This window comes from Hetaerina americana, unplaced genomic scaffold (assembly GCF_022747635.1).
Source record: "Hetaerina americana unplaced genomic scaffold, ioHetAmer1.1.p SCAF_2, whole genome shotgun sequence".
In the NCBI taxonomy this organism is placed as follows: domain Eukaryota; kingdom Metazoa; phylum Arthropoda; class Insecta; order Odonata; family Calopterygidae; genus Hetaerina; species Hetaerina americana.
The window spans coordinates 41,912,139-41,938,913 of NW_027286763.1; the positions used below are offsets into that span (position 1 = coordinate 41,912,139).

Below are 26,775 nucleotides of genomic sequence, written 5' to 3' on the forward strand. Positions count from 1 at the left end.
CCCAGAAATCACCAGGGAAGCCGTCTAACGGTTCCAGTAATCTATTCACATAGGCCGTACCTCAACAGTAAAATTTGAAAATGCGAATGAGACGAACGCTTATAACGCCGATCTATTTTCTGTATAATAATGACTGAAATATAAGGTGCAAAAATTGAATACATTGAGCTAGGAGGGAATATTGAGATATGAGGGAACGTAATGAGCAGTTTTGAGCTTCCACAGGCGCATATGAAAGCAACTCAAGCGTCTGAATCCCAAGACACACGTTCGATAGCTTTTTTTCCACTGCGATCATTGATTTCAACTGATAACAGTATCACCGGAAATCCAGCTGGTGTATACATGTCGAAATCACACAACCTTCAATATTAGAGCCATCGAGATTGATTCGTCAGGAAACGTTATGAAAAATAACTCGTCGAAGCCGGTGGTATGAGATAAGAAAATCGTTGAGTACTTGCACTGTCCTTCTACATTTCTTTCGTATTTGAGCAGTTGCCTGTGGCGATTTTAATGGTGGGGCAAATACCTAACCATACCTCCTCAAAGCCCTTGTATGCACACTGATCCAAGTGAGCAAATAAAAATAAATAGGCTCTCGGCGAGACTGCCGTAATGCTAGCGATCAAAGATATTATATACATATACAAGACCATTACACAACACAATTTCAATAGTTGGCTATATTAAAAAATAAGGAAAGGTACCGGCTTACAAAATACTACAGTAGTAATGAAAACATTCTCCACCCGTTCGGGTGAATGATACCCTGTCAAACTATGGAAATTTTTGGATGCATCTTTACAAGTTATTCATCCTAAATGTATTCATTTATATTACAAAGCAGCCAAAAGCGACGCAAAGGCTTTTGGAATATTTGCTGACAGGCAGTAAATATAATATACATTAAGAAAATAAAAGGGTAGGAGCAATAAACAATAATGAAAAATTTACAAAACAAGTGTTAAGAACAGCTATAAGATAGCAGGAGAGCACATACTATATGCAAGCAGAGAGGGCTAAGTTACTATCTGGAGTTTGAGGAAGAAGGTGAAAGCTGTGAGTGAGGAAGAGAGGTTCAGGGAAGGATACTGAGTGGTTAGGGAATTAAATGTAGCGGGGAGTCGATGGAATAGGGAACGTTGAGAGATTGAGAGACGGAATTTTGGAATCAGCATCAGACTCAGGTTACTTGTTGGTCGAGGGGGAACGCGATTTGAGAAGAGAGGAACAAGGTCGTTGGTACGGAGAGTTCCGTTGAAGATGCAATATAAGAATTTCATATCACAAAGAAATCAACGGCGGTAGAGACGGGAAATGCAAAGGAATGAGAGAGTGAAGTCCCGGGTTGTATTTTTGACGGAAGGAATGCGATAGTGGGAAATGGCAATAAAGAAATAAAGAGGTCTGTTGAGTAACTCTAAAGTAGTTGGGGAGGCGGTCGACCAGATTGGTGAACATTTTTCTAAAATTGGGAGGACACAACCAAAAAGCACTCATAAATGTACTTATATGCAAGTAACGATGTCTTCGTAGTGCTGTAATATCATAAAAGGTAACCGTTTCAGTCTCTTGCGTTGGCTCGTTCAATATACAGCTGAAAGTAGGAATCTTTTAGGGTCTCAATATTTAAAACGCAGGAAAAATTCTAACCTGCATTGGTAATCCGGAACTTCCCTTTTGGTAGTATTCTAGCGGCCAAGTTGTCTTCGATGGATACCGGGAGTGGACACTGTCACAGCTATGAGATCGATATACCAGAACAGAGAACCGCATAAAATCAATCAATTTAATGCCAAGAATTTTCTATTTCCCACATTTCCTTCCAAGTTGCTTATTCGTATGTACCTTCACCTACCTTGCTTAATTCTCTCCACCAACACAGTTTTTAAAATTCCATTATCTCTCAGTATTTCCGGCATATGTTTGTCTTGCTTTAATCGGATTTTTCATAACAAATGTCTCACTTCCCTATGATGTTTTGCACTTCTTCGTTTATTTTCATTTTCGTTAATTTTATTTTTTTCCATTATTTTCCACATGGTCATTCCAAAAACCTCCACACAAGCTTATCTTCCCTTAACGATCAAGTTCCAGAGCCATTAGAGATTTCGCTCCAAAACAAAGTTTTCACTGATCATTTCAAAAATTTAAATTAGCTTTCAATCTTTGCCTAAGATCCTTATTATCACCTCTTTCCTCATAGCAAAATCTTCTTTCCCGAACGCAATTATTCTATTGATGACCTTACTACTTTTCCCATGTTAGCGTAAAAGTCCCTAAGCAGGTGAAGTGCTCTACCCGATCTACTATAAGCCTTCCAAAACGCGACCTATCTCATCAAACAACAAGAAATTTTTATAGGTGGGACCATTCTCTCACTTCTCTTGAGATTCTAGGTAGGGCCTGGAGCTATAATAAACAGTCAATTAGTAAATCAGATTGAAAACGAAAACCCTCGTGATAACGTCATACATTTACAGTAATGGCTGCTGATATGTACAGCATCGTTTGCCATTTGCCCCACCAAAGGTAATAATATGCATATGCAAACTAAAGGTACGCTCCAAAGAATTCTTGCTATGCCCAGCCAAAGAATTTAAAAAAGGTCACAGGCTCGGTCTCTATATTTATTCAAGGACAAGTGACATCAACCGGTAGAGAGAACGAAAATCTTCTGCAAAGACCCCCGACGATCATGAGCCGCTGCTCTGACTGATTGGTAACTTCGCTCACGACTCATTTTAAAGTGGAGTTGACTGCACGCATACCTAGGAGGATTTCTTGCACGTCGACAGAAGATGCTAAGAATGTTTCATTGCATTTGATTAGGACGAGGACGGGTCTGTGGCATTTGTGTGTTAATGATGTCCACATGACGAATACAGGTTGAAACGCTCTGGGTTGTCGGTAATTTAATTATTCCAATTACGGCCAAAAAAGCAAATTGCAGGCCACATGATAGAAGACGCACTGGAAGATGAAATGGAAACCACCATAAGCAATTTTAAAGCCTATGTGCGTGGTGATAAGTGATTACTTCTTCGGAGAGAAACGCCAAGAAATTCACTAGAAGCACATGGAAAGTGTTTCTGATTCACCAAGTAATAATGTGGTGTATTTCGATCATATATGCTTTCAGCGCTGTTCCATGTACATCTGATACGCAGAGTAGGATGATTTCAACGAATGAGTCCCCTAAAAACGTTCCCCGTTCAATTTTAAGTTTCTCACTTGTGTCCAAAATCAGTTTCCGAGAACCAGCATATTTGGACAGTTGTTTCGAGGAGGAAGGTTCGTAGAATAGCACTTCAAAGAATCCTATAGCAAGTGTTGAATTTTTTAGGATTTTCAAGATTCCTCAAGATTTTTATTGCTGTTAGTAGTTCAAGGACCATTTTTATAAAAAATGAACACCAATGTATCACCAAGGGCTACATGAAAAAAATTGACTAAAACATAAATAAAAAATAAAAGGCAAGAAAGACCTTAAATCATTCATTTGGATAGTAATTTCATTATTTTCTGGCTACCACCTTTTTAGAACTTTGGAAAATAGCCCAATCTTGAACCCTTAAACTTTCATTGCTGCAAGAAACAGCTCGAAACGGAAATAATAAAAACTTGATGAAGAGAACATTTATTTCATCAAATGCAGTATTGCACTGCTCCCACTAATCGTCAATCAGTTCTCGGAAAAAGTACTCTGAGCGTTTCATCTGTAAGGACGAGAAGATACGTCCATGCACTACGTTATTGCGCGTTCCTTTGAAATATGGATGATTTGAATCATGAGTATGGTCTTATAATTTGTGACGGACATGTACTCATTGTTCATAATTACGAAACTAATCACATGATTATCACAACTGCTCGCAATCTTAACTCAACCTCATTTCCCTTTCTAAACCCCTCGATGCACACTTTCAACACATACTTACAAAGACGATTCTTAAATATTTAGGTTGCCTTCACTGGGCGAGCTACGAATTGGCAGTCACATATGATGATGACAATCACTTTCTTACGCCTTTTTTCATGGTGGTGAACAACTCAGAATTTACAACGGCAACGACCTCAAAAGGGTTGTGTAAAAATCACTGACTCGTCTTGAGAAGTTACACGCTGGGGAGAACTCTTTGCCAGCTGCTGTTAATCAATATCTCCAGACACCGTATCTCCCATTAACATGACGGTCGGTTGACGATAGTAATATCTTTCCCCTTACTGCAGCCACAACGGTCACACACAATGGCGCAAGAGGCGTGTGGAGTACCAGAATGACGAAATGAAAAAATAATGGACTGGAATCATGATTTATACATCGTCCCTGAATAATTTACATTTCTACGTAATATAAAAAAATAATATAGAATTTATAGGTAACTACTAGAATTATGGATATTCTAAATTTATAGAACACCAGGTAACCAGGAGAAAGAGCACCTATACTCTGCGTCCATAGGCTTGTGGAATGATGGCAAGAATTTTGATGACGACATCATTGCTTTACTCATTTGTGAGAGAGCTCGAGCATAGTATATAAGCCAAACTTTCCTTCGCGGACTATAGAATGATTTTTTGAGGGGGAGAAGAGAAAAGTGGGCACAAGCTTTGAGAACATTCGGTAAAGAACCAAGGGCTCACCACTACGATTCATCGTCACACCATGGACAGCGTTAATATTCACCTCTCAGAACTGTTGAGACTTTGGAGTCTCCTGCGGAAAAAATCTAACACTATTGGGCCTAGTAGACCTCCAGAGAGCTAGCTGAGAGGATTTTTGTTGAAATGGGCCCTTTAATCTAAAATTTAATGAAAAGTGCCATTAATCACACTCGAACGACAACGCAAAATCTTACTATTCTGAGGCAATTCTTAAGGACTAAAAAATTCTTTTAGTAAAAAACGATGAGGCTGCTAGCCTACGCGAGACACGATTGTGTATTGCATAGCTGGGAAGAGGTGTTAGCCAACGCCTGACGATTCAAATACTCGGGTTCTTACCTGGACGTCCACATCAAATGTTCTGAATGTCTGGAGATTACTGAATATGCTGGTGTCCGAGGGTGAAAAACAGCGTTCTCATTCTTGCTAGATTGGGAATAGTTGAGGTTAGAATACAATTATAAGTACGAAACGACCAAATGTGGACTCAAATCATTATAAATTTCATTTTCAACCTTTTCAAGGACCCATTAGTCCTTTCGATGTCTTCCCAAACAATATTATTGGGCGACTAAAATTTTTACGAAGTTTTTCAAAGAAATTGCACTCATAAAATGTCATTTTCCCTCTAAGTAAACCAAAAATCAATAGTTTAACCTCAACCTCCACAGTCCCCCACTGGTGTCCAATTCAATGGACACTTCCGCAGTGGCGTATTCCACACGCACCCTTGCCAAAGCGGTTCATGCGAGACAAGGGAGTCAAGAAAAACTTTGGGCTGTCTGGCTCTAGGCTTCGTGCAATTCATATTGAATCTAAGCAATTTTATTACTTCTAATATCCATGACGATTCAATTTATTAGATAGAATTCAATCTAAAAATTCTGCTCCGCGGTGCTCAATATTCCGAATGCTGTGGCATAACGCCTGTGGATTTAACAAGATTATTATTTTCTGTTCCCTCAGAGTTCATTGTTCTCCCATCGCCCACCTGAGGATCTATTCACGAAACGCAAACTCACTTGTTCTTAAATGAGGTCTCCCACCGCAAGAAAATGCCTTGAGACTAAGAGAGGGAGGGGAATGGCTTTTGGGTGGCTCAGTACTTTTTGCGAATTTCTGCCCATTTAAAAATAGAATCACAGCTTATATAGCAGTGGAATTATAGCATAAATTATTTACACGCACATGACTCTATTCTATTCAGGCCCATGTACAAGGTTTGCTCGAAGAGAGGTCCCAAAAGTTTATTTTTTATGGAAAAATAAGAAAACGGTGATTTTAATGGCTTCAGGGTTGGCGTGGGGCTTCAAACATCTAATTATAAGAGTAGCCCGTTCTATCTCCCAAGCTGTCCATAAAAGTTAAACGAGGGTATGTATTTCTCACTATACGGCAATGCATCGTCAAAAAATACATGATTTCATAATCTATTAAGCCCTAATAGTGCGCTATCGCATGTAAGGCATTACTGTTAGTATTGTAATATGCCAGTCTGAAAAAGTAAATTTTCACGATCATTATTTTCACTAAATCTACTCCTGAACGTAGCCAAATAGGTATAAACTTGATGGCATAATCTATTTCCTAAAAACAATAAAAGAGTATTTTTGCCATAGGAAGTCGGTTGAGGTATAAAGGTGGGAAATCTAATGATTTCTCCAACAATTTCAATATAATGAAGCACTATTTCACCATAAACTAATTCTATCTTTAGTGGAACAAACACATATTGTAAGTGACTTTAGCTAAAATACGGTATATTTCATGAACAATCTTCAGGAATTCAAAAACATCGTGACAACCGCTAGGCTGAATATTCCACTTGCATGAAATTATCTGGGAAATTAAAAGAAGCGGACAGGCCTTTTTCAGACTCTACTTGAAAAATTAATGGAACTTGGAACTTGGCTAAATCCAGGAATTCCTGGGATACGCATGCATAGTGAAGGCACATGTTGACATTTCTGAGAAAGACCGCAGCCTTAAGAGGCACGCGTCCTTTTCGACGAGCCTTGGGTGCGCAGGCGTGGTTGCGTGCCTGAGATTTGAATTGACCGAGGGATCAGGCAGGGGAGCAGGGGGGAGAAATCGTTTGGAATGAATCACCTGCTTGCCCTCACCCCACTCCGAAGCTAGCGTTCGTGCAAATGGGGATGGATTTTTGCATTCTGCTGGACAACAATCCTTCTCCCATTCCCTCCCACCCGACCGTTCCATCTATTGCCCAAGGGGATAGCTGGCATTGAGATGGGACCGGAGAAAGAATGTGCGTATTAAACCTTCACCGAGGCGACACGGAGAAACTCGGTTACATGCAGTCACCTGACGACTGTCGCTCGAGGATCTAAAGGTGGAGTTGCAAATCCGAGCGTCTATCAAATTTCATGACGTCCTTATACTTGAGCGTCGACCAAGTCGTTCGAGTGCGTAATTGGTCTTCGCGTTGAGAATGCCACACCTCGATTAAGAAATTTGTGAAAGATCTGAGTATCAAGGGTTGCTCCAAATAGAATTCTAAATAACGTAGCTTTTAAAAAATAAGCTAAAAATTTTCTCGTGAAATATTAAAGTACGGCTATCAAAATTACGTCCTCATTTATCGGTATTAACCTTAGTTTCTGTAAATGATAACTAAGGCAAATCATTTCCTATAATCAAAATTGATTAAGTCTTTTTTAAAATGATCAGGGTTGCAAGTGAAATTTGTGAAGAGATATTTCTCGTAAAAGGAAGTCACCTAAAGAAGCAGAGCCTCGGACTTAAGAGTAGCAAAGGAGTATTTGATGAAAAGAGTTCCACAAAATTACTTATACTCTGTTCTTATTAATCCTCAGAGGGTTAGAATAAAATCAGAGCCTTTCAGAAATAAAAAAATCTTATTCCTCTGTTCGGCATTAACAAAACTATCGCTCGTGATTTCGTTCTTTAGCAACAATCCTAAATTGAACACTAGGATGACTTGGGACTCAACAAATGGCTTAAAGATTTATGTCATAAAATACCTGTGAAGGTATATATCCGCCAATAAATACATTAATGGGCATTTTGGAGGATATCTTTAAACACTTTCTCCTCCGGGAAGTGTTGAGCTTAAACTGATGAATTAAGTTTTACTATTAGCTCGACAGAAACATCAGATGTCAAATAATCTGAAATTTAAAAGAATGATAAAGCAGACAAAGGAAAGAATAAACAACCAGATTAGCTACTCATACAGCACATAAAGAAACCACAAGGAGTCATGGTGAAGGCTCCAAGAAGTTCTACAGAGAAAACTTCACGCTTCCAAATACGACAAAACCACTGATTTGAGATTTTGAAGAAGTGAAGGTATCTAGTCAAAGGCCAAAATAATTAGAAACGATTTGAATCACACTAACAATTTTACAGATCCTTTAATTGCTCAACTTAGAAAGAATTTGGGACGATAAGGTAAAAATCTATATGAGATGGCGGCGGTGGAGTCTTCACGGGTTTTCCACCTGGTCAGGTTAACAGATGCCGACGTTTCGCCTGCACCCAGAGGATGATGACGGAGCTAATCATCGAAATGACCTGACACTCTGACCCGCAGGAAAACCCGCGAAGATTTCACCGCAATCGAGCGCCGGGGAAACAAGAAATCTTAAATACATGAGACGGTGCTTGCACTGCCCATTTCTTTTCAGCTTTCCGAAGTGTCATGTAACCATCAAATTAGAATGGATGGGGCGAATTTGAAGCATTATAACGAGCTAAATATACCGATAGATTATTTATAAAACTCCTAGTTTTGACTACCCTTTTCATCCGTAACAAAACACTATGGAATATTCTATCACTGGAGTCAGACGAAAACCCATGTACGATAAATGCTCAGTACTGTCAAGAGCGCAGCGTAAGAGATCTCTATCAGTCTCCTTCGCGCACTCACATACGCTAAATGTGAATAAAGACTTATTTACACGCACCGAGGGTAAGAAAACACCACACTAAATATCCCAAGGTTTCCTTCAACTTAAACATTTTCTCGGATAGTCCATCTATTGAAGCAACTATATTCATTAACTTCCATAAAATAAACACACTCAATCTCTTGGGAAATGGATACGAAGTAAATTTAACCCAATATCCGTTTTTCCACCGAGTGACGTCCGAGTCTTTTAATCTCAAGGCAAGACTGTTTCACCGGTCACTTCTTGTAAGCTTCTTCAGGATTCACGACACATGCTCGAGCTACGCAAACATTTCGTACCAGTGATGAGAAGACTACGTAGATAGTGAGGGTAGTCCTCGGGAAGAAAGGCGAGAGCAAAGAACAGTTCTTTGTGGAATTTGCGAAGGTCGAGAATTGGATAACTTGGGCTACAGGACAACGAACGCAACAGGTGTGTCCGGAAACAATATGCTACTAACTTTTCACTCCAGATATTAAATTAAAGAAAACGGAAGCGTTCGCATTGAGAAAAATCGCACGCAGGACTGCTCTCGAGATAGAATATTGGCAAACCTTGGCGACCGCGTCTTCAGCAATGCACTCGAGCCTGAAACGTATTTTCCTCTTCCCCCTTCGCTGCCTCCTTTCTAGCAAGGCCTTTCTCTTTCCTCCGAGCCCAATGGCGACCAACTTCCTCCAGTCTCCTCTCCGACTTTTCTCCTGCGTAGGAATGACGTCAACTTAAGCCACACTGTCCCTCCCAGCGCCATGAGTGCCTTTCGACCGAGACACGGCATGGCCACTCATTCTTGTTTTTTTTACGGTTTCTCCCTCTAAGGCTTAGCTCCGAATTTTTTTTGCAGCAGACAGGAAGCTTATTAACGAGGAAAATAATGGAACTTCACGACAAACACGATTTTCTCAAACAGTCCAAAAACCTTTTCCCTTCAAGGGATACAAGGCACGAACAGTTTTCTCGCGTAGTCTGATAACCTTCGATCATTACTAACAAGTCAGATAAACTTAAAAATTTTTGCAAGCATTCCCAAAGGGAAATAAAATTGCATATACGGGATTTCGATAGCTAATGATACATTATTGGTCTGTATATTTAGCCTCATGCTAGAGAAGCTGACGATAGGAGGCTTTGAATGCAGTTTTGCTTCCTTAGGCCGAAATATTTTTCTTATCTATATATGTTGGAGGCATTTCAGCGTCATTGATCACAAAGCGCAGTGATAGGACTCCTCACGGTGAACTGAGCTGGTAAATAATCTGTAAAATTTGAAATTATTTTATTCATACAGATGGGTGTGTGTGTAAATTAAACAAATCTGCGCGAGGTAAGCAAAGTGCATCGTCAGCACATTTTCTTTTACTGTGAAGTGCAATATTTATTCTTTTCCCATACCAATACATATTATGTTCCTGTACCAGGTTGAATAGAAGTAGTACAAAAAATCAATTAACTACTCACGATGAGTCCAGAAAGGTATCACACCATATCATTCAGCTCTTGGTAACGTACGCCTTTCCACCTTCTACATTCTGTTCAATAGTAGACTGACATTTTTATTTAGTTGAGTGGGTTTAATTGGGTATTGTTAGGGTATTATTGGGAATAAACTGACCAACCAGTCCAATATGCCCCGCAAAGTCAGAAATAAAAATATAAACTAAATGAAAAAATATCATCTAAACTCGAGGCTGAATTTGAATCTATAATCCTAATCTTACCCGACATTCACTGAACTGACCAGTTTGGTATCGGCTGAAAGCGTTTATTGCCAGGTTTACATTTACATTTTGAAATAAAAAGAACCGCAAAATATAAAACTACTTTATTTTATCAATGAAATAACATATGGCCCTTTCACAGTTTCCTCGTCTGGTAATCCCATTTTCTTGGCGGAACGATAACTAACAAGGGGCTGAACACTTTCTCTTTGCCTAGAATATTTTTATATGACAATTATAGTTTAGCGTTGCATTAGTAACCACCATTCTCGCGAATTCTATTTAAATGAAAGCATATTAATTCAGAATGAAAGAGATATGGGGCTGAGTATTTAAAAGTGGCGCTCAAATACCTAACGGTGACCTCCGCAGTAGGCACGTACTATTCGCAGTGGCTGCATGTAATCCTTCATTCCTCACCCCAATAGCAGTGCGCACCAACCGCTGTCACAATGGAAAATCCGTCGAAGCGACAAATTCATCTCTAGTATCGGAGTTCATAATTATCGAAGTGCATTTTTTTAGGAACGAATTAAAAATACAGACACAGTGAGGAATTACTGTCACGCAAAATATGTTTGTTTTGATTGAAATCAAACCTAGGTGAAAAATTCCGAAATTTAATCAATTTTATTCACTGTTTACCAATAGGAGTGAAAGATTAAACTTTTTAGAAAGCTGGAATAATTATCCTGGGTGCGGCAACATAAAGTCCTTTTTTTCAAACGCAAAACGCTTTCACAAACGGAAGTTATGTTGCCGCACCCTGTATCACAAATTGATACAGGATGTGCATATGCATTTCGGTATAAACCGATTAAGGTTAAGATTCAAAGGGGTTTCGCATGAGTGCAAAGCTAATGCCTTACCATAAGCCTCCTATTGTCTCATATACTGTCAATCCACGCCACACAGATGACTTGAAAATCGCAGAGTTTCATGTATTTGAAAAAGAATTTCTTATTGACGTACGATTCCTGCTTTCCCCGCTCGTCTGCCATCCTGTGATAAAATTTCCTCTTTTAAATATCTGATGAATGCAAATTCCGCGCATCCTACTTTCGGCATGGTACGAAATCCTCCTCGCCCCTAAAATGTTGGCATGCGACACTCAATGTTTCTTGTGACTATTTGGGTATGCTTACTGGATTTTGAATCCATTTGATCAAACTACACAATTAGAGAACGAAAGGTTATCCTAACATTTATAAGTGTTTCGCCTCAATAATCGCTCATAAAATATTTAATACCCATTAAAATAGTCCTCTGATTGCAGAACCGATGAGAAATTCGTATTTAAGAAAATTCAAAATAGGAAAAGAAAAAAAGTCATTTCATTTACTGGCAAAATTGAAACGTGAAACTCTAATACGGACTTTAAACAATTTTATGGAGCTTAGTTCTGAATTCAGAGTCCAAGCGAAAAGGCCAAATGAGAGTTGTTTGTAGCACTGAACTTAAAACAATAACAAAGTTGATATTTTCTCAGAAATTCACTGTAGCAGTACTAGATTTACAAAACATTTGTTGTCCAAGGTTTACAATCAAAGAATCACGGTTAATGTTTAAAGGTGCGAGGTGATGGTAATCATTGTCTTGGGAAGAGATGCCTTTTATCTTAACAGTACAACAGCATAGACCTACTGGCTTGCATCAAACTTGACTAACTCAAATACACGGTAGGTAAAATTATTGCAGTTATCTAAAGCAAAATGCAAACAAAATTTGACGGTATTTCCATTTATTGTTTGGTTTTTTCTTATTCAAAAATGTATGAAAAAGAAGTATTTCATATAGCAAAGATAAACCTTATTTTTTTGTGACATTAATATATTATAACGAAAAATAAATAACTTAATGTAATTATTTTTTACTTTCAAACTGGGAGCAATGGTAACTTCGCAAGATCGAAAACGCACATTTTGTATTATGTAGACACATCAGGATCATAGTAAAATCACAAATGGTGTATCAAATGTTCGACACTTTTTCAAATTTCAAGAAAAAATCGAAAAATGAATCATCAAGGAATGTTGGAGAGCGAGAATTCGGACTTTATATTCAAGCAATGATAAAACAAGATTGGTGATATAATCACCATCATTTTAAAAATAGTAAAGGAAAAATCAGGAAAATTCCCTTTACCATAAATGGTCATGATAAGAAGCTTGGAAAGCAAAGCTTGCACGAGATTTTCGGTAAACTCAATGCAAGGCGAGCTTCGATGACTCTTGCACTTTGAAGTCGCTTTAACTACTAGGTTTATTTATCACTTCCTTAGTTTCCAAATGTATGGCGTAACAGGAAATCTTCAGGTTTCCAGATATGACGTATGGAAGAACAGTGCCGCGCAATGCAAATATTTGATAGACGGGAGCGTACAAAGCAAGATTGCAGCCGTTCCTCGTCGATAAGCCCCCTTCATCCGGTGCTTGTCAATTCACTTTCACTCCAGCATATATGACTCAAACGACAAAATGCTCTTTGCGTCTAAAAAATAAAAAAGTAATGACTGCTTACCTTCTGTGTACCTCCTCACAATGGCAGTTTTTCCTGAAACAGATGGAGAAAGACTTGCTTTAGAAAATTTTATTATTTGGAGAAACCGTTAGCAGAGACGAATTTAAGAAATGGCTAAACATTTAAGCAACTTGAATTTGAGTATTGAGAATATGATTTTACAATTCCAGGAGCAATTGTTCTCACAAAAATTCGGCCTGCAAGGATATCAAAACTCGTGACAGTTCAAATTACTGTCATCGCATATATTACATTTTAAATTAAATTATATCACACTTCGCGTGTTTATATTCGGCTTTAACCTTACTAATTGTACCTTAAGATAATTTGTCACAATTATACACACATTAATTTATCACGACATGATATGCATTTTTAAATGTCATATATATTCAATGTCTAAATGGATGTTGCGGTGGTTTAACCACCTGAAATACACGATCAGAAATTGCGGAAATAATGGCTCGGCTAAGGAGGAGATTTTTACACTTATTCAAGGTATTTGTAATTCAAAAAGTGGTAAAATTTCACCGAAGGAAAACAATAAGTGATATGAAAGACTGGGAAAGAAGTCAGGCATTAAAAGAGGAAAAGCGGTACCAACTATAAGAGATAAGATAAGCAATGTATTAATGGAACAATTTTAGATTCAGGGAAGGTGAAAATAAAACAAGGAAAACTTATGACAAAGGTATGAGGCAAATTGACTTATTAATAGAAATAAAGCAATTTTCACGGAAACGAGAGGATATAAAAGAGGCATTATGAAGCCCAAGGGCATAATAACTAACGAAAACAAAAAGAAGTGAAAGAGGCAGCTAGAACAAATGATAACGCAGCATAACTGAAAAATTGGGCGAAGGATTGCTTAGGAATTTTATGAGAACATTTGAACGGAGTTGTGAAGATTTTTGGAGGATGAGGTTGTAACTTTCACAAAATCAGATCGTAGGGGAAAGAAGGCCAGCGTAGATTTTAGGCGTTCAAGATATGAGTATGAATGTGAAACAAAATAAAGACTTGAATAGGGAAAGGGAAAATAAATTTTGAACTATAGATATAGGGAAGCAGTTTGTGAAAGAAATGCAAAAAAGGCTGAATATGTAAGTGGGTGAGATATTGCTAGGTTGTGGGATGTTGATGGAGTCGAAGGAAGAATGTAGGGTATGTCGAGAAGAAGGAGAAAGATTAGGCATATAGGGCGCCGTAAAGGTAGAACGTAATTCACCAAAATAATCTGAAATACATGCATATCATTGTACATTTACGCGGGTGTATATATGTATATGTATGTGTATATATATGTGTGTGTATATGCATATATATATACACACACATATATGTATGCACACACACATTATATATATACATATATATACATATATATATATATATATTTATTTACATATATATATATATACACACATATATAAAATAAAACAGGTAACACAACACATAGAGGACACTCACATTGTAGACTGTTTGAGCTTTCGGCCTCCTCCGAGGACTTCTTCAAGTAAGGATATATATACAGGACGTTTGTCCCAAAAAGTATGTAAAACGATTTTTCCTGGCGATGCGAACGACTGGAATGGGACAATTTGTGGCGGGAAAAATGGTAAGGGGTCTTGGGAAAGCAACACGACCCGCGCCAGTTGTCAAGTGTCCCAAGTGATGGTTTTCTGCTTGCACAGGATGTTCTGGGAGGGTAACGAGGAGGTTGACGATGATGATGACGAATGCCCCGGACATCCATCAAAAACACAGTGCGATGAAAATGTGCAAAAAATGAGAGACATGCTCAATTCTGATTGACCCCAAGTGTCACGATGTTAGCAGAGAGAAATATTCAGAAAACCACCGTGTATTACATTGTTGGAGAAGGTTTAGCCTTGAGAAAGGTGGGCCAAGATGGACCACAAGGTGCTGTCGGAAGACTGCTCGTGTGATTATCTTACCTTATACCTCTTGGACCACCTGTCATGCTTCCCACACCAACGCTCGATTCCCAACTCTCTCTCTATCCGCGGACACCGAATTTTCAACACCACAGCCACCCTCAACAAATACCTCCACAACCTACACCATGTAATCTACAAACGCGGTTACCCAGAAAATCTCCTACAAAATAAAATCCATCATTCCAACCGACCACACATACCACATAACAACAAGCCCACATATGACGCAGGACTCAACCTTTGTACCACCTATTTCCCTGATTCCCAGAGACTGAAAACTTTTCTTAAAGAGCTGTCTCCTATTTTACACGACAATGACGCGACCTCATCCTTACTGCCCCAATGCCCATCTCTCGCATACAGACGATCCGCCAATCTCAATAACCTTCTAAGATCCACCAACTCTTTGGCGCCCCCCGTGAAAAATGTCCTCATCTTTCCCTACTTGCAACCGTCCCCGATGTAAAACATATCCACTTATCAGATCTGCTCCCTTCTCCCTACATCCCCTCATTGCCCCTTGCTTGGTTCCCACGGTAATTGCCTCTCGAAAAACATCATCCATCTTTTGTCATGCAAACAATGCACTTCATTTTACATAGACAAATGCATTACCCCCTTATCCATTCGAATGAACAATCACCGGTACTCCTGCAATCCTGCCTCACTCTCTTCTATTCCTATCCCTTCACACGCAAATTCCCACAACCTTTCATTCGACCAGTGTTTCTCCCTTACCATCCTAGAATCCCTTCCCGATTCAGCCACCAATATATAGGTGAAGACTCGAGAATCCGCATATGTACTAGCTTTCCGATCTTTTTAACTTCCCACCCTTAATCGCCATCTTTAATTACCCACCCAGCATTTCCTGCAATTTCCGCCCCCCCCCCCCGCCAAGCCCCCCCTACTTCTCACAGAAAATCTTCAGTCTTACTTGAAGAAGGCCTCGGAGAAGACCGAAAGTTCAAACAATGTACAATGTGAGTGTCATCTATGTGTTACCTGTTTTATTTCGTGTTCTATTGTGCCGTAATATTGCTCTCTTTTTTTCCAACCCTCGGAGCACTTCAAAAAATCATTTTTTGTGATCTTGTTCACCCCCTCCTTCGATGCAGTCTTTATCTCGTCAATCGTAGCGTTGCGTCGTCCTTTCTTGGGGCTCGGGAACTCAGTTTCGGGAACAAGAAAAACTCACTGGGAGCCAGATCTTGTGAATACGGTGGCATCATCATTAGTGTGCTGTTTTTGGCCAAAAATTCGCGCACAAGCAACGATGTGTGAGCAGGGGCGTTGTCATGGTGCAAAAGCCAATTTTTGTTCTTCCACAAATCCGGGAGTTTGCGGCGGATTGCTGCATGCAAATTGCGCATTAGCCATAAACCCATGATTCTTCACCAGTTATTACCCTCTGGATAAAATTTGTGTCGTCGCGGAAAGAGTGCAACACCTCATTAGCATTGCTAATGCGTTGCTGTTTTTGGTCGAAATTAAGCAGTTTTGGTACGAATTTCGCGGTGACCCGTGTCATTCCCAAATCATTGGTAAAAATCGAATGGCACGAGCCAATCGATATGTTTAGGTCCTCAACAACTTCTCTAACGGTGGTTCGACGATTGGCCAATACTTTTTCTTCACTTGATCAATGTTTTCGTCTGTTGTTGACGCGCTCGGACGTCCGACACGCTCTTCGTCCTTCACATCTTCTCGGCCCTCTGAGAACATTTAGTACCACCGATAAACGTTACTTCGGTCCCAGGTAGCATCTCCCTAAGCCACACTCAACATTCGTAATGCGTCCGTGGACTTAATTGCGTTTTTCACAGAAAATTTGATACAGATTTTTGATCCATTTTTAAACAGGCGAAAATCGAAGGCAAGCCAAAACACGTCCCATCAAAACAGCTGTCAAAAATTAGCGGAACATTCAAAATGGCCAAACTCTTCGGCATAAGGAAAAGACATAAGTACCATACATAACGCCACAAAAAATCAAAAATCAAATATGCGTAACCCGCGGAAATTCAAAATTCGCGATACTTTTTGGACAGACCTCGTGTGTTTGTATATATATATATATATATATATATATATATATATATATATATATATATAATATGAGAGCGAGAGAGGGGGGAGAGATATGATTGTGTGTGACGCCATTCAATTATTTAGGATGGTGAGCAAGAGCCAATATCCTTCTGAAATTTGAGAAAATTTAGACACATTGCATGTAAGGATGAAAGAAATGTTACTGAAAACATTTCCACAATTAAAAAAACAAAATTTCCACATATCCGCCTTTTTCCTAGCCCTCTGATTTTTTCAATATCGTGAGGGTTGCCTGCCACCTTTTTATTTTCGGAAGAGGGGATGAAAAATCTCACTGTGTACTTTTACCCTGTATAAAAGACATGAGACCGCTGAGAACTGCATAGAAACGCACAATTATTTTCTATCATCTGGTTTATTATATGAGTCATTAAAAATGTGTAAATATGGGCTCTTAATTGCAAGACAGAGAAGTTAAACAACCATACTCACGCTTGATTAATTTGCATCAGTCATTTCTTACTGCCTAAGTAAATAGCGCAAAATTCGTTCCCTCCCCAGGCAGAATGCACCATTTCACGTGCCTGCACCAGAAATTAAGAGCCGCTTAGTTAGAATTAAGAAGTCGAAAGAATGCAGTTCTACTTCATTTTTCATTCTCTTTTCCTGGAGCGACACTGCAACTCCCAAAAGTGAATCTTCTCCAACGCGGGTGGTTGATTTTAACCCTTGACAAATAGCAGGATTCGCATGAATAACTATGAGTCTGTTTTCCGGGAAAACGTTGCACTCGTACGACATCAGACTACTACGTGCGACCAGTTGCACCATGACTATCCATGGCACGTTCTCCGCTAGTCTTCTCGAGTCGCAACATTCCCCGCGAGTCCGTTTCCCAAAGCTAAGACTTCATAATTTGAAGGGACTCATGAGGCTCACAGAGCGCGTGATTTTCATGATGTCCCCGACGTCATTCCAAGTTGTAAAAAAACGTGGTCATTTGGTAGCCCAGGAGTATCATAGAGGGAGGGGTTATTGAAGGAATGGACCAGAAAAGCAAAGGAACCTTCGGGATCTTATGGTGAAGGGAAATAATTAAGATCGTCTCAGCAAAATAAAATGAGAAATAAGGATGTAAACAGTAGCGGATGAAAAAGAGTCGTGGCACTCATTAAGGAAAAAAAATGCACAAATGGATTGGGTCTGAATCAAGATATGAAGGATTTTTTAGATGCATAGTAGTAGTTTATTGAGGTGCGTCAACAACTAAGGTCATTTAGCATCTCTCACCACCCAATACGTTCATAAGACAGATATGAAACTAACCAAACAAGGGTACTATCAACATTGAAATAACATTAAAGCTAGACTTTATTTACTTTGGATACATAATTGAGGGATTAATTGAAAATAAGATCCCACGAAGAGTCGAATTTGAAGGCCGAATACAGATTGGTGTGAGAAAAATCAAACATGATGCATTCAAATTAGTATTTAATTAGAAAGAAAGGTAGGCTACAATTAAACCATCATCGGATTGAGAGACTACTGAATTTAAAAGTAAAAATATTTGAACATGTGGTCATTCGGCTGTCTTTGACTTCTTCCTCTAAAACGTTGACTGGCAGTACATGGCTGGTCCGGCGACCTGGATATGTTTATGATCAATTGCGGACGTTCTCACGAATCACTGTAATGTTATCGCCGTGTCAAAATTCAGCGACTGAGAAGAACAAGAACTTCACAAAAGAATACAAAATAAAATCTCCGAACCTTCTAAAGGCTTTCTTGCCAAAAGTCAAAAAGCGAGAAAGCCTAGAGGAAAATGAAAGAAGACCCTGTGTGGAGATTTGACTATTGCAGGCAAAGTTGTAACACCGTATGAAGCATTAAGGTGCTATTCTGATGAACGTAAGGCAAAGGTGGAGGTAATTCGATATGGAAATCGTGAAATTATAATTCGGAAAGTTAAGGAGAATAGATGGAAAGGACTTTATGAAAGTGAAATCCATCCAAGAGTACTCGAGGAAGTAGACATCACGGGTTTTTATGACAAAGGAATGTTCATTATCGGGACTGAAGTCAAAGATAATGATAAGTATACTCTTCTGAAGAGCGCAAAAAAAATCGGAGTCATATTTACTAATGGAATTTGGATTTTGATAAGAAGCTTAGGGAAAAGAAAAAATATTCTGTTTGTGCCCAATGGTAGAACCCAACATCTGAGGCCCAAGGCAGCCAACCTCTACAGCCAGCCTCTATAGCAACCAACTAACTTCATTAGCCCATGTGGATTTGTAGGTACGTTTGGGCTTAATGGATTGTAACGTAATGATACGTATCCCAGAGAAAATCGGAATAAATTATAACAGAAATTTGATTCCAAGAAGTGATAGCAGTAACGTAGTTAAAGAAGAAAAGAAGCAAAATTAAATAAACAAATGATACAGAGGTGGACTCATCACTGTTAACACTCATCACTATTGATCTAAGTGAATATCTAGAGACGGCAATAAACGATGGAAACACGTTAATGGGAGACGGAAGGCGGTGTGCGGGAAAACTGAGAAATGATAAGAATGCTGAGATCTTCGGAAAAAAACTATACTTTCAGAGAAAACTAACCTGCTATGGAGAAGGCAACGAAAAAGTACGGACAATCTCAAAATGAACCGCTACTTTTGCAGTGCTTCGACGAGAGGGTGAAGAGTAACATCTGTGGAAGAAATACGTGTATATAAAATAAAGGGGTAAACTAACTGGACACATTCGGAGGCAAAATAAGCAAGTAGTGGCAAACGTCGGCGAAGAAATGCAAGGAGTGTGATAGTTGGGAGGACTGATATATTGTACTGATCTTCGGATTAATAACCTCAGACAACTAGTTCACTCTACTTTTGGTTTGAATGAAGAACAATGCAGCTTATCAACACGTATCGTAATTCTCTGCCATCCTATAATAATTGGCGACTTAAGTCACTACCAACGAAGCTGCTATCGGTGACGTAAGAACAAAGCCGTTATGACATCACTTGGTTGTTTAATTAGAGAGAAAGGAGGGCTGCAGTTAACCCATCATCGGATTGACAATGATGAATGAAAACTAATATAAAATTTTAACATGATATCATTCGGCTGTTTCCGATGTTGGTTACAGTAAGACTATGTTTTCCTCAACATGATGATAATATTTCCCCTCAACCATTTACTCGCAGTACCGAGAAGTCGGTCCAGCTACAGTTTGAATTTACGGGCACTTTGAGCACCGGTTATGAGTGGAAATATCTATGGTATGTGCGACTTGATTGGCTTCAAAAAGCTTCAGGAATGACGAATCAGCTAGAAGGGGACACCACGCCTATTTTTTGGACTACTTAAGTTATTTTAACACAGAAGTTCTCTTCTATGAGAAGTATTGTGATATTGAGAATCACACAGTGAGCAGCACATTAGAACCACACAGAAGTACCACTTTAAGCATGTTAAAATACTTTGAAAACTACCTTTAATTAATGACACCGCTTAGCAAGGTGGTTAAATATATTTAATTTTTGGAAGACGGCAATCTATACGTAAAATAAGTTTTCGGAATGAATTAATTTTGTCTAACGAGTATATCCTGATATCGATGAAGTACAGGCAAAACAAGAGCGGGTCTGATATGAGTAATTGCATGTCACTGATCTTCTGTGTATAAAAAGTGATTCTCTTCGCTTGTCTACTGCAGATGTCCTGTACATGGTTTTTCCTGGAATTTATAGTATTTTGGGCAGAATGCCCTGGAATTACGATAAGCCACTATTCAATCGACATCAGGTGTTCTAGTGTCTAAAGCATCGGAGATCTGGTTTCATTGACCTTATGTTTTCTTAACATTAAGAACCTTTTGACCTTAAGAATGGCTTGGGTAAAAGAAAAAATATCGAAAAGAAAATTATTTCCTCAGCTTTACGCGCTTTCCTTACACGATCAAAAATTTCCAGGATAGGTAATAAGAAGCAAGGCCCACTTTAATTAATCCTTGCACTTCTCGGCATACGCTAACTAGTCTAAAATATGTCTATATTTACGGAGGAAAGCTCGGGTTAGTGAATGAAATGGAAGGAGCGGAGAGCAGCAGCAGTATTCTCCAGTGGCCACGGTAGGCTACGAACCGTATAGACTGACTGAAGAAATAGACCGGCCGCGGGAAGGCTACTTTTTCTAATCTTTTCCCTTAAACTGGAGAATTAAATTTATTATCCATTAAGTTTTCCGTCCAAAAAGTGCAAATGTGTTGTTAGTAGGATTTGTTGGAGGAGTAATATTTTTAGTAGAGCGCATAGGCGATGCAGAGAAACATACGTTGTAGCGCGAATATCAAATCGCGACCACTCCATACCATATGTATGCCACACATCTGTCGTCAATACAAAAGAAAGACTTCCAAAGCGAGAGGTCGATGGCAGACTGGGGACTGTACCACTAACAGTTCGAATGTACCTATACTATGAATGTGAAGTGTTATGAAGTCTGACAATGAAATAGTGTTATTACGTAAGAAATTAAATTTTACAAGTGAAAAGGAACAGCTCTACCCAAATTCCCGCAAACGCACAAGCGACATATTCCTGATCACTAGATATCCTGCATAAAAACTGTTTGAATAAAAATAAAAAATTAATTCATTAGGTCGACAAGCATTCACGTAAATCACAACTGAGCTGATCTCCTCCGCGCGTCTCCTAGAACCGAGTAGAGGTCACCTAATTCCTAAGCCTGGGCATTTAACTCTTTGATCTGCCGTGACATTATTATCCACAAGACTTGCACAAAAAAAGGTGTTAATGGACCAAAGATTCCGATTCATTTTTAATAATAGGGAGAACCTTGAGAATCTAGCCAGGCGCCGGTCTTTCGTAAAATTTCGTCATTTTAGTGCGCATTATTCTCACTGAGGTGATAACTACGTGTGGTTTTAATAGGCAAGGGCATCTCTCAGAAGATTTCATTTTTAATTTCAACCTATATGTACTTAATGATCATGAGAACCTGGCTTTACATGTTAAATTGGGAACACTCGCCCATAGGTGCATGGGAAGTACGACGAGCCTTGCACTATCTCTATGACAGTCCACGACGATCTTCGTGAGAGTGGTAATTTTCCTTTTCTTATAAGTAAAATGTGAGGTAGCTTTATTAGTCATCCCAAAACTTTAATTGTAAAGGAAGCCAATAGGACCGTTTTGTTTTTTGAACATATAGGAGTACAATATACGTTGCAATCCATTTTACATCTTTACATTTACATAACTCTAAGTAAACGAGTCTGGCAAAACCTAAGTTACTGACTTACTCCAAATTAATCGTATCAATCCCATCCATTTACGAAAAGGCACGAGATTGGCAAAACAAATTTAACTTGAATGTTCTTCCCTCGATAAGTTTTTTGGGCGGTTTTTTACACTCACATTAACTAATTTAGTGCAATCATGACTTAAAACCAGCTGTGAACCATAACCAGAAAGCAAATTAATTTTATCTATCTTGCTTTGACTACCCAGTACACATTCAAAGCAATCAATTTACTAGTAAAAATTCTCATTCTATACTCTCACTCCTCGCGGTTCTTAATGAACGCAATTATTAAATGCTAAGATTCTTTAAGTCAATCTTAGTAAAAATGGTAATCCTTAAATTATGTACACGTCAGGAGCATTAGAGGTCAGCCAGTGTATACTTGTGGATTTACATAAGGAAGAGTAGTTCACATAATCAATAAATAGAAATTAGCTTAAAATAATGTGTCGCGGGATCAATGAATGGTTAATGGAGGATTGCATGAAGTTTGTCTTATAATGAATATCGCGTCACTTCAATCCAATAGGCGTTCAAAAGCACATCCATAACTTCTCAACGAGTTGCTTCTTCCAAGTGGAGCCTTTCGAGAGAAGCATTCTCAAGACCTGCAGCTGTCAACCCTACTGACGTCGGATTGCGCGGAAATTTTCCAAAGGAAAGTTTGTTGAAGAAGTCTTAGCGATTGGGTCACGATTGCGCAATTAGATTGACAACTCTTCGATTAGCAACTAACGAGAATTGTAATAAAATATAGTGCGTATTTCTGTGAAACAGTGAATAAGTGCACATTCGAGAGATTTTATATTACGGCATGAAAAATTATCTTCCGGAGCGTCCTTCTGAGAATAACACACAAGAAAAGTTTTAAAAATTATTGAAAAGGAAAATTTCAAATGGTTTAGAACAGAGATAATTAAGAATGCTTGGTAGCGAAGTGAAGAGGATCATGAGGAAGAAGAACGTGCTGCTTGCCTCGTGACTTACCACTTGCGAAAAGAGTAGGCACGAGATGGGAAAAGGGGGGGTGGGTAGGAAACGGCAGCGGCGAATCGGTACCCTTCTCGTGACATTCCTTGTGGGGTCCCATGCAAACAGCACCGTCGTGGGGAACTCATAAGCGTTTCCGTTTACCACAGCTTTTAAAAAAGTCTTTTAACGAGGCATGGAGGATTCGTACCTGGATCAAGAAATCCGACCGTAAGTACAAAGAAGAGTGCGTAAAAGATTAAGTTCTCCTTCATCTCCTTCGAGGACGATATTTATAATTCCTTAAGAGATCACGAACAATAATCTTTAAGTACATTTAATTCATAATTGCATACAAAATTAGAGGAAACTTCTCAAAATATTCTACTGAAAATTAATCTTAACTAAGATCTATAGGAAATATTAATGGCGAAATTATTTCCAATGAAAGATGAAAACACTCGGTGCAAATCAATGCAAGCAGCCTAAAAAATGACGCTACACGACGAATACTTTTAACTGCTCCAAATTCAGGATGAAGTTATGCAGGATTCTTGACACTGTAAATAAGACAATTCACTTTCTACAAGAACTGTGGTCATACCGTACCGAAAACTCAAGATCAGCGTAACGGCTTCATTTTCAGATCAAGGGCAGGATTCAAATTCACCACCTTAGAAGATTTAGCAGGGGCATTCGGCAAAGTACCGTGTTAACCGTGCCAACTCGGAATGAAAAAATATTCCAAAGATTGTGTGGAATGTCAAACACATTCGGTTTAATATAAACATTCGAAGGACGACCTTGCACACGCCTTGAAGTCGCGATATGATAAGCGAATCAGTAATCTTAACCACAGTCACAAAAATTGGAGTATATTCAAAAGAAATTAACTCCTTTTGTAGAATGATAGTGAATGTTGGGGAATGGGACAACGGAACTATTTTTTTCCGCTAATACTATGGAATGAAATATTGAGCGACGAATACAGGTTCCTAAGTCCTGATATTCAATGTGATACTAACAAAAATGGCATCGTTTCAAGCCAAAGAGCAAATATTGATCTCGTGAGAGACGTTATCATATACCAGTTGTCAACGAAAACACTACACTATCTAAAATAGAGAGATAAAAATCACTCAAAGCACACGCGTCACAGTCAACAAACAGCGAAGGCATGGAAGAAATAGACGTGCATACAGGCACGTTGAAAATACACTCTTCGTCGAAGGGGAGAACGGAACTAGTGACCCTACCCCCAGTAATCCAATTCGCTGGCACTTAAAGGGCACAAGGGGGCGGAGTTATCTGAAACATTTCCCTAGATCAGGGGAGTCCAGAAATGAAAATATTCAAAAAGGTTTATATCCCTGAATAGCCTACGGTATCGAATATTGACACTTAGTAGTGAGCATTATTCCTTATCACTTCTAAATAAAAAGAAACAGCAAAGAAAGTGGAGTAGCAAGATGATTTAACAATTACTGCTTAGCAAAAAAATTCCTCCTAATTTTTTATGAAGATCTGAAAACGGAAACTCTATTGGATAAACAAATTTTAATGATCTTCAGTCTTAATTTTATCTTACTGTCTTACTAAGTTCTGTACTTCGTTACTTTAAATAAATATATTTATATATATGTGTGTGTATATATATATATATATATGTATGTATGTATGTATATATATATATATATATATATATATATATATATATATATATATATATATATAAACACACACACATGTCATTCATTTATGTACACTTTTTCTCGCTATTTCGCCTCCAAAAAAGGCAACGAAGCTACTGAAAAATCGCCAACTGTGAAAGGTTCCCTTTTTTCAAATCGAGTTGCGTTCCATTTCACCGAATAATCACTTAGCGCCACTAATCATGCAGGTGCAACATAACGGCGCCACCACGTCCTTCGAACAAAATGTCCTCATCGGATATTTCAAACGAAAAACATCAGGTCGGCTGATTCTGGTTGTCTTCATCCCTCGTTTACTCTGGAGGTGCTCAAAGGGTCTCTCATTTTTAGCTTTAAGGGTCAATGAGTTCCGAAGGGGCTTTATACTCCCCTTCGACCTATGCCATTTTAAATACACATGAAACGTATTGCTAGATTCTGCAGAAGAGGAAATACACAATGGGAACACGAATTTACATGCCTTCAGCCTTTGCGCAACGGAATTTACTGCTAAAAATCCAAGTCATTAGCATGCAGACTTTCGTTTGGTATTATGATATTGGAGCTGCAGTCGCTGTCTGTCTCCCTGGGAGCCCTCCACTAAGTGAATACTTGCTGATACTAAGATAATAAGACTTGCCTGAGGTCACGCGCTCACCCGTGTTTCCACCCACCGCCGAATTGCACAATTATGAGCCTATCCCATTCGCGCGACTATTTACTCTCCGGCACACTTCGTAAACAAACGTGTGGAGCAGGTGTGAAGAGGGGAGGGGTTTTCAGCGCAGTAGCACCGGCGACGGTGGCGGACTAAAAAAAAACATCACCACCGAACACAGTCTGGAGAGGTACACAGCAATTCTAAAACACAACTGACCGACTCCGTAGTCTCCGATGACCAAGAACTTGAAGAGCAACTCCTTGTTCAATGCTGGCTCGTGTCGTGGGGACATATCCACTTGGGGGATGAGGGGATTAGAGCTGACACGGCTGCGCCCAATCGCCTCATCCTCGGACGGCATGGTAAATGACCTCTTCGGAGTTGGGAACCGAGGACAGCTGTTCACCGCTTCCAAGAAAACGGCGTTGTTTCGGCGGCGCCCTCAATCAGACAGCCACCGCCCTCTGTCCACGCACCGTAAACTACTCGAGGACCGCACTTTCTCCCGCCTTCTTCGGCGCAGGCCTGTAGACTGAGTAGGAACGGTGAACGCTTGTGGAAGCAATCACCGTCGAGGGATTGCGGGAGACACGCTCAGTCACGTGATCTCGACCTCCCCGCCGCCGCCTCGCTTTCTCTCCCTCCCCTTCTTCCACCCACGCGAGAATGGTCCAAGAGCGCGGTGGATAAATTGGAGACCTCACTGTCTTCACGATGGCCAGTTCACTCTTATGCTATTTGTCCACTTCTTCAAGATCACCTCTCCATGAGCTGAGGTGGGAAATCGCTTGATTCAAACTATCTAACGCACAGTCCATAGAGACAAGAGATCGATCAGTCAGACAACGATTGCCTTTCAATATCTCGCTTTTGAGAATTATGCTACTCGAGTTGATACGATATTACCAAGTTATGAATGTACACCTGCGGGATTCGTGAAGAATTAAAATTTTCAGTTTCGCCATTTTGTAATCGGGAGGACAGATCGACAAAAGGTAAATACATACGATGTATAAGCAAACCAATACTCTCCCTAAGTACCTACCCAAGAAATTGATGGACCCAAATGTATATAATTTTTATTTAAAAAATCTATAACGTGTTATTCACGACATTAAAAATAAAATTCCACTTTTTTACTGTTTAATACGATAAGTAAATTATTTTATTTCCGAAGAACTGCATCATTAGTTTAATCAATCAATCAGCTGATTAACAAACGCTTATGATTCAAGGATATATCTGTGAATTTTTAAT

At 39.2% G+C, this 26,775-nt stretch overlaps 1 protein-coding gene across 1 annotated transcript in view; it reads right to left on the reverse strand.

Annotated features, from left to right (window-relative positions):
• The window catches only part of LOC139687729 (ras-related protein Rab-32-like), a 59,551-nt gene extending 33,495 nt beyond the window's left edge, over window positions 1–26,056 (reverse strand). The window contains exons 1-2 of the mRNA XM_071584995.1: window positions 25,735–26,056; window positions 12,848–12,880 (exon numbers count right to left, since the gene is read on the reverse strand). Coding sequence (XP_071441096.1) covers window positions 12,848–12,880; window positions 25,735–25,879 — 178 coding nt within the window. The 5' untranslated portion in view covers window positions 25,880–26,056. The remainder of the gene's footprint in view (window positions 1–12,847; window positions 12,881–25,734) is intronic.
• Window positions 26,057–26,775: the final 719 nt, after the last annotated feature.